The 9,081-nt window shown below is 37.6% G+C and overlaps 1 protein-coding gene across 1 annotated transcript; it reads left to right on the top strand.

Annotated features, from left to right (window-relative positions):
- Positions 1 to 345: 345 nt before the first annotated feature.
- ARMC10 (armadillo repeat containing 10) lies at positions 346 to 6,973 on the top strand. The gene is made up of 6 exons (XM_009641380.2): positions 346 to 365; positions 1,123 to 1,268; positions 2,779 to 2,913; positions 4,238 to 4,414; positions 5,357 to 5,428; positions 6,686 to 6,973. Exons 2-6 carry the CDS (start codon positions 1,152 to 1,154, stop codon positions 6,938 to 6,940), a joined length of 756 nt encoding a protein of 251 aa, XP_009639675.1. The 5' UTR covers positions 346 to 365; positions 1,123 to 1,151; the 3' UTR covers positions 6,941 to 6,973.
- The last annotated feature ends 2,108 nt before the right edge of the window (positions 6,974 to 9,081 follow it).

Here is a 9,081-nt window from a genome sequence, read left to right on the forward strand (position 1 = left end):
GAGGAGGCCTCTGCTGCCGGCGTGAGGGGTAACGCCGCGCTGCTTGCGGGCCGCTGTGGCCGTGCGGCGTTTCTGAAGGACTCTAGAGCATGTTTTATTTTTAAAAAAGCCTAATTATTTTTTTTTAAGCCCCCTGAAGGATATGTCCGATCAGTGCATTTACTTAATGGGCTGATGTACTATTCTTTTATTACACCTACTTATGTTCCCCTGTAGTTCAAAGCTAAGCAAAGTGTTTAGGTGAGGGTGAGATGAAGATAAAAATAAATTTTGTTTTTCAAGCTAGCTCCGGGAGTATCATCATTAATTTTGACCTCTTTTTTTTTTTTTTTTTTCCCCCCCAAGAATCCCATGGTGTTTGCTAGGTGAGATGGTGGCAGCAAATATGTGGCATTACAAAGGACTTGTTAGCTTCTCAAAAGCCATCTTGAGTCATCTATGACAAGTCCAGTAATCATAGATCAGGTCTTCATGCTATTCAGCTAGCTAAATAGTTCTGCCTCCAACCTGGATGAAAATGGTCTTTGATGGCATTTGTGTCACCCTTTTATGAAAGCCAGGTACTCCATAACATCATTCTGACTCAGAAACAGCCGTCCTCAGTTGGCCGAGTGACGCCATTCTTAGCATTGTGGCTGTTACTTTGTCAAAGGACCTCAGGGTACTAGCAAAACTTCATTATCATAATTTCTGGAGGCAGTCGTCTGTGAGTTGGAAGTTTTAGTTTCTTTCCATGCAGTGTCCAGACAGATTTCCCCATTTCATTTCAGGCAATACAAGGACAAAAAATCATGATGTTTGGTGAACATTCACCAAATAATTTTGAAGGGGAGGTTTGCTGGTTTTTAATCAAATAGTAATGTATCCCAAGCTCCTATTATTTTTATTTCCTACTTTAAAAAGAGGTAGTCAGAGGACTCAGGGGAGCGGGGGAAAAGGACAGAAGACCAGCTGTTGTAAAACAGTTTTTTTGCCATGGTGTGACGGTTGGGTGCTACCAAACTTAGAACAATGCATGCTTCAAATGAGAACTAAACCTCAGCTTTGTAAAAAATGTTAAGTGGTAACTAAGTGAAATGTCTCAAACTTGGTATCAAGTATTTAATTTTTAAACATTGACAGACAACAGTCCTCCAGTGTCAACCCATACCATGGATGCAGATGCTCTACAGAAACTTATTCATTTGCTTCAGGCCACAGATGATCCATTAATTCGAGAGCAAGCTTTAATCACGCTCAGCAACAGTGCTGCCTTCTCTGTAAATCAAGTAAGTATTGTTCTGTGGAAAAAACAGCGTTTCAATACCAGTCAGTATGGAAGATGAGAGATGCTGTTTTGCTGAAGAGTGACACAGGACTGAGAGCTACGATGGCTTGTGTTCTAAAATCCATTTTATGTCTATGCCTTAATTTCTGCTAGCCCAAATAATATAACTTACTAGCTTCACAAAATTTATCTAAGCTTAATGTTTGTACAACTTAAAGTCTGTACAGAGTTCTGTATTTTCAAAGTGCCGTATCTTTTGTTGCTTACGCTTACGTAATGTTAATGAAAGGGTTGAATTGGAGAAGGGCTAAATACTTCCAGGATCAGAACTGAAATTCACTGAGATAATCTAAACTATTTTTTTATCTTTACAAAATTGTATGCCATTTACATCTTAGCAACTTGCCAACTGTCCAGGCCTCTTCAAATCAACTGGAAATATGATGCAGAAGAACTTTGAGCTGGATGCAGATTTTCATGCCTTTGTAAAGGTTTAACCTCCAACATCCCACACTTTTTTTTTTTTTTTTTTTTAATTTCTGCTAGCCCAAATAATATAACTTACTAGCTTCACAAAATTTATCTAAGCTTAATGTTTGTACAACTTAAAGTCTGTACAGAGTTCTGTATTTTCAAAGTGCCGTATCTTTTGTTGCTTACGCTTACGTAATGTTAATGAAAGGGTTGAATTGGAGAAGGGCTAAATACTTCCAGGATCAGAACTGAAATTCACTGAGATAATCTAAACTATTTTTTTATCTTTACAAAATTGTATGCCATTTACATCTTAGCAACTTGCCAACTGTCCAGGCCTCTTCAAATCAACTGGAAATATGATGCAGAAGAACTTTGAGCTGGATGCAGATTTTCATGCCTTTGTAAAGGTTTAACCTCCAACAGTACGGATGACAGCTGTCTATTCTGGCTTTTCGAAACTGTTTTCTTAATATAAGTATCTCAGAAAAGAATGTAACTGAATCCCAAGGCCCATTGGCCCATTTTTCATTTTCTTGAAAACAGTACACATTTGTTTTATTGGTGGGTAGAGTCTAAGTGAGAAAGATTGAAAAAAAAATCAAGTATAATGGAAAAGAAAGATAAAGTTTTAGAACTTAGGCTCCTAATAATATGAAGCTGCATCTTGAAATTCTGTTCTGTTCAGTCAGGACTTTTAGGTACTGTGACCTGGCTCAGGCATTCTACAAACTCATTATGCAAGAATTACCTTTGATTCTTTATAATCTAAAATGCTTTAAGCATGCTTTGCAGGGCAAATTTTAAAAGTAAAGGTGTTGTGCCATTGTCAGATAATACTTTGGCCCTAAGCAGGACTATTCTTAATTTCAATGGAAGCAACAAAGCAGTATCTGCTCATGCTCTCTTTAAACAGAGCAGTCTGTTCTGCAAGTCTTCATTCACACACTCCAGTTGCATTAAAATGGAAACTTTGAGGAAAGCCTTCAGCATTTAATTTTTTAATAATCTTATTAAATACCTGTTTTATATTTCAGGATATAATCCGCAATTTGGATGGCCTTTCTGTTATTGGAGGGATGCTCTCAGATTGTGTTCCCAAAGTTAAAGAAAAAGCACTAAATGCACTTAATAATTTGAGTATGAATATTAAAAATCAGGAAGAGATACAGGTAAGTTTCTTAAAGGGGAAAAATTAAAGTAATTGAGACACGGGAGATAGTACAGGGCTTTCAGCATATTTGTTAAATACAAGCCAGGATGCCAAAATGTTTTGAGGTTAGACATATGAGTCAGCAAATCTGGATGATCTGTGGATCCCAAGGCCAAAAGGGTAACTTAAAAATGCACTGCATCACTGGCACTTAACGTTTTTTAACAAACAGTTAGGAAACTAGGCAGTTTATGTTCTGCTTTCACCAAAAGCTATTAAACAGAGATTGTGCTGCTAAGTTTATAGTGAAATTATGTGAGGCAAGATGATTTCCAAACACGTCTAGAACATCAGCAGTGGTTGTTTAATAGGATGGATTGCAGACTGAACTTAGCATGACTCCTTAGGCAAAGGAGAAGAAAACAGTAATTGATCCCCTGGGTTTGTGTAAGACCAATTTTTCAGGGTGATCCTTTCATCTTAAAAGAATAATGTGTAATAGCAATAACAAGTCCCACTGGTAAATATAGTAGATGGTATGGATGTGGAAGGACAAACCCTAAAAAAAAGCATCCGCTTTTGGTATTACCAGATTAATCAGTAGATCAGGAAGTGTCCAAGCAGTGAGCTGATGCAGATTTGAAGTCTTTTACTCATTTTTTCATTAGCTTGATAAAAAGGCAGTTTGACTGTACATGGTAGTTTGCAGCATCCTTAGAGCTGAGCAACTTTTTTTTACAGTAGTGCTTGCCAACAGCAAATACTTACATAGGTGTACAGGTAGAAAACAACTCCTTTGGTAAAGGCAAAGTAATTTTTTTCTTAGTTAGGATTCCAAGATTCGTTGTATACCGTCATTCGGAAGAAAATTTGGTAAAAAGTAGTTAACGTCAGTTGTCATCACTGTTCCTGAGGAGTATTCCAGTGAATGGGCCATATGGAAGAAAGGATTTCATTCCAAGACTTGTCCTTAGCTTGTTCTCAACATTCAAGATGATGTTGGTTGCTGCAAGTAATTTTTTTAAATAACTCCTTAAAGCAAATGTGCCATTTATGAGATGGAGTCAAAGCAATTTGGGTTTTCAGAGCAGTTTATGCTTGGAGAAAGTTAGTGAGCATAGATCTGTAACATTTGTTTCTATCATGCCAAGAGAATGTTTGAATATATTCAAAACAAAACAAAAAAGCACTTGTTTCCAAGAAGCTTGGTCAGGTTATGTATTCAGCCAGCAGTGCTCAAGAGGTAACCTACTGTGGCTAGGCCGCTGATAGTATTTGTGAATAGAAAATCTGCTTGTATCAAAAAAGGTCTTCTCTTTTTATCTCCTTCCCTTTTTCCCCAGGTATACATTACACAAGTTTGTAGGAATGTTGAGTCAGCTCCCCTGAACTCTGATCTGCAGCTAGCTGGACTCAGATTGTTGACAAATATGTCTGTTACCAGTGACTACCACCATAAGATGACAAACTCAATTCCATGCTTTTTTCATTTGCTGTCAGAAGGAACTGAAAGGACACAGGTACCGGGTAGCGTATTGTTACAAACCATTTATGAAGTTGCTTTACTTGCCTCCTTTTTACTGTTTTTGTAAAACCATTCAGACTGTGCTTAGAAAATCAAGTATTTATTAGTGATAGCAGATAGTACATAAAATCTGTAAAACAGGGATCTATATTACTTTCGTAGTGTAAATTCAGGAAGAGGGGGGAAGAGAATCTTGACAGGCTGGTGGAACCATCGGGCTAGAGCTCTACCAAACCAGTGCTGCATGCACTAGTATTGTCCTATGCCTCTGCTATAGCAACTCCAGTAATCACTTCTGCTTGCTAAACATTGCTGCTGCCTCACAGAGCGAGAAGGATCTGCATGTGAAAGGCCTCGCTGGTGCGTGAATCTCTGCAGGGAAACATGCCAAGCAGCAATAACCTCAGTTACCGATTTCTGTTCCCTTATGCTTATTACATCTCTTGCAACCCTAGTGACTCCAATGGGAAATTGTGCTTATTTGTGAATTATTTTAATACTGAAAGAACAAAGCTTCCAACAGGGACCAAATTCAGTGTTTATTCAAGATGCCACAGTGCCATCAATATCAATTTACTCAGTCACTCTATCAGATCAAAACTAGTTTTCCAAAACACATTTCCACTAAACTTAGCAGGCCTCTTTCACTTAAGTACAATAATTAGCATTTGGTCTTTTCCTAGTGTTTAGTTAAAAGATTAGTGTCACAAGGTCCAGGAAAGTACAATGGTGTATTTCTATATGCTTCTGATCCCATTTTAAATACAGCACTTAACCGTCCTCTATATATTTTTAAAATACTCCATATTTTGCCTACTGCACGCTGTGCATAGATCTTGCCTTATTTTGATGTTTAAGACAAACTGAATTGATGCCCATTACTGCTGTACTTGCTGGCTTTGGAGCTTGCCATGAACTTGTATGCTCCTCATTTCAGATTCAAGTTTTGAAAGTACTCGTGAACTTATCTGCAAACCCAGCCATGACAAGACATCTTCTCAGAGCTCAAGTAAGGTCCTTGCTGTTCATTACCTTTTTAGCATTTACACGTGTGTGTGTGTAGATCGGTGCATGCATTAGAAGAATTTTAATGTATTAGAAGTATCTATGCAACTCCAGAGTAAAAATCTAAGCAGTACCTGGTTAAAAGTAGCAGCTAGAAGTGTACAGGCGTTCTTCCAGAGTGTAGATACTGTACTTGCAGAGGGAGAGTCACAGGGCCTGTGCACATGAGGACAGTTGGTCATACTTCCTGTGTACCATTTCACAAAATCAGTGACGCTTGCAGAAGCCTGTCCTCACCTTCCCTTTCCACCAAACGGGTGGTACCATGGACTTCTGTATGTAATACATATAAGGTACCCTGAGAAGTTTCAAATCAACCCCAGAACCTCATTTCCAGACGTGCAGTCATATATAGATTGAAGAGCGGGTACAAACATCAAACACAACCAGTACGGTAAATGATCCTTCTCACCAGCCACTTCTATAGCTAACATACTGTACCTCAGACAACCAAATTCCACTGAAAGCCCCACCCTTTTCCTCAAACACAGCCACGAAACTGTTGTCTCTAAGCACTCTAAGTGAACTTTCCCTGTGCATTTACTTACGTCTTTGTGGAGAACTTTATCTGACATTTGCTATTGCTGGCTTTGATATAGAGGTTTATTTCAGCTACATCCTTCCCTCACACCAAAACTGTCAGGGACTGGAATGGTGCTGCATCCTCCTCCCCTCCCCCCAAAGTTAGTTTTTTTTAAAACATGCAGTGCCTTTTGTTTGAGCTATCTGCCATGAGCAAAGCTAGTCTAGATACTACTGGCTTTTCGTTATTAAAACAAGATTAGGGGAGCTAAATATTGAGTTCTCTGTTAAAAGTGTATCCTTTGCTCGTTTATCAGATGTGCTAACATAAAAACATTCAGATCACTGCAGAGGGCAAAAGCAACACTACTGAGAAGGAAAGCAGACCCTCTCTTCCAAATGGGAATTTTCCAGACAGCCACATTTTGGAGATTTAAAGTACAAAGCATTTATTAGCATGTGATGGACAAGCCAGTCTTTTCTAAAGAGGAAATGTGCATGCTGTGCCAAGTTTCTGGCATGCTTTCACAGCACATGCAGTTCTGATACTTCATAGGGTTTCTGTTTCAGGTGGTTTAGGTATAGATTTTTTTTTCCATTTTTTTTTTTTTTAAGTTAGGTTTAGTTACTGGTACTTACTGCTGGTGATTAAGTATGGATTATTTTTTGAATACCCTAGGTGCCGTCATTGCTGTTACTTTTTGACACCTGTATAAACAGAGAGATTCTGCTGAGAGCCCTGGCGTTTGCAGCAAACTTGAAAAAGAATGCGAACAATGAAGATGGCACCATGGTTCAGGACCAATACAGTGAAAATTCCGTTTTCTTTATGCTCTGCAGGGAGTCTACCCCATTTGCTCAGAAACTGGCATCTTTATTGCATCACCCCGATACAGAAGTGAAAGAGCAAGTTGTGAGAATATTAACACAATAGTGATTTTTTTTTAAAAAAAAAAACAACTGACCTGATGAAAATGTCTGAAGAATGCTATGCTAAAAAACCCCAACAAACAAAAAAAACCCAAATAATTACTGAATGCTACCACATTACTAGGCACAAATCAGTTACTCTAAAAGAGAATGCAATATATTTAATATAGAGAGCATAACAAATTTCTTTTACGAGCGAGATAAAAGCAATAGCTTAACTGGTACTGAGAACCCCCCGTACAGCTGGTACATGTACACAAAGGGGGAGGAATAGTTTAAAACATGAAAACTTTCACATGTACAGTGAATATTTTAAATGGATGAGTAAAGTCAATCGAAATATTCTTCTCAATGTCAAAGAGTTTTTCTTGCCTTCAATATTTACAGCTGTCGAATAAATACCTCTACAGAATGGTGCATTAAAGATTTAGGAATTGGAGATTAGGCATATACATTTTATTAATCTGGTATCTACTAAATGGATGCAGACAAATCTTAGAAAATATTAAATAAAAACAATACCAAACTATCACTGTCTTCCTATGAAAGGAAGTATTTTCAGTGAAAGCTGCATATTAAAGTTACCCAGCCTCTGTTTTTTCATCTTACCTGCACAGAATATATTCTAAAACTACACTCTCATCTGCTTAGTACATCCAGTCCATTTACCCAAAGTGCAGTGCAGTTAACTACAACTGTGCAAGGTTTCCACGCTTGAAAAAAAAAAAAATCAAAAGGATTTTGTCTTGCTTTAAAATTGTCACTTTAAGGAAAGCATATGTATTTTTTAAAACATTTTATTATGAGTCAATTGAATTGCAACTGCAATTCAACATTCTCATCTTTATAAAAAAGCCTGCAAGAGCACTATCGTACCCATTTTTACAAAAGCTTCCTGTTCTGTAGCAGCCCTCGAGCCCGCTTCCCTTGGAGAGCTTTACTCCTTTTTCTCTGCAGCTGGAACATCATCAGAGTAACTGTCTCTGTTGAGTTAGCCCCCATAAAGTTTTAGTCATCAATGCAGCGTTAATTCAAAATGAAATGGAATAAACATCATTGTAAAAGAACCTGAAAGAAGTTTCATTGATGAACATAAAATGTAGTAGAAAACACTTTATACTAAAATGAGACTACTAAAACTTCCTGATCACAGAGAAAATAAAAAGTGCCAGGTGTAAAGGCTAGAAAACAAGTTTTCCACCTTTTACCATTTTTAAGAGGGCCGTATTACCTAAACTGTTACCAGATGCTTCATCTTTCTAATTTAATATACCCACTCTGCTCTTAATGAACCATTACTCTCGTCTCTGTAATTCAATAGGCATTTTATTTATTTTCAGTAGGCAACTTTGCAAACTGCAAGAAAAACATGACCTTGAAAATACAATATGTCTATGTCCTGATCCATACAGGGGTAAAGCTACATGTATCGAATTTATCTACATAGGTAGCTTTAACTCCTCAGGAATACAGTTAAGGCAGAAATAGAGGTTGGCATGATTCCCAGTCAGAACCCTGACAGTCACTGCACTGACAGTGAACTTCCCTTTCTCCTTCCCGCTGCTCCAAAACCGCTGTTCATTTTGTAATAAGCAAATTACATTACAATCACTTAATGTTTTGGCACTTTTTGCATATGGATTTTTTTTTCTGCTTCTGTATATAACAAAGAAAAATACTAGGTCAGACACTAAGAATTTACCAATCCCACCTCTCCCTTCTGACATAGGAACTTAGGACTAGTCTGTTCTAGGTATATCCGAGATAACATATATATATGTTTTCTTAAGATCAGCAATAGGGATGTCCCTCTCCATGTTCTTCAATCTAAAAATAAGTTTTTCAAACATGACCTTTTTGATAATTAAAGTTGATACCCTTTGCTTTGATAGCCAACAGAAACAAGTGACCATTGTCCTATTTTCTAAAAATACTTGAAAACTTGTTATAGTGTTGTCTCGGTCTTCTTTTTCTGGTCTAGAAAGAGCTATTTTAGAATGTTTTCTTCATAGAACAATGCTATTGAGATGTTTTGAAATCAGGCAAGGCTCTCTGAAGTATCTTCACACAAGCATGTCTAATTTTTTTATTGCCCACCCCCCACCCTAGATGGAATCCTAGCAGCACCAAAGCACCAGCAAAGCA

This window comes from Egretta garzetta, unplaced genomic scaffold, assembly GCF_000687185.1.
Source record: "Egretta garzetta isolate BGI_Z169 unplaced genomic scaffold, ASM68718v1 scaffold156, whole genome shotgun sequence".
In the NCBI taxonomy this organism is placed as follows: domain Eukaryota; kingdom Metazoa; phylum Chordata; class Aves; order Pelecaniformes; family Ardeidae; genus Egretta; species Egretta garzetta.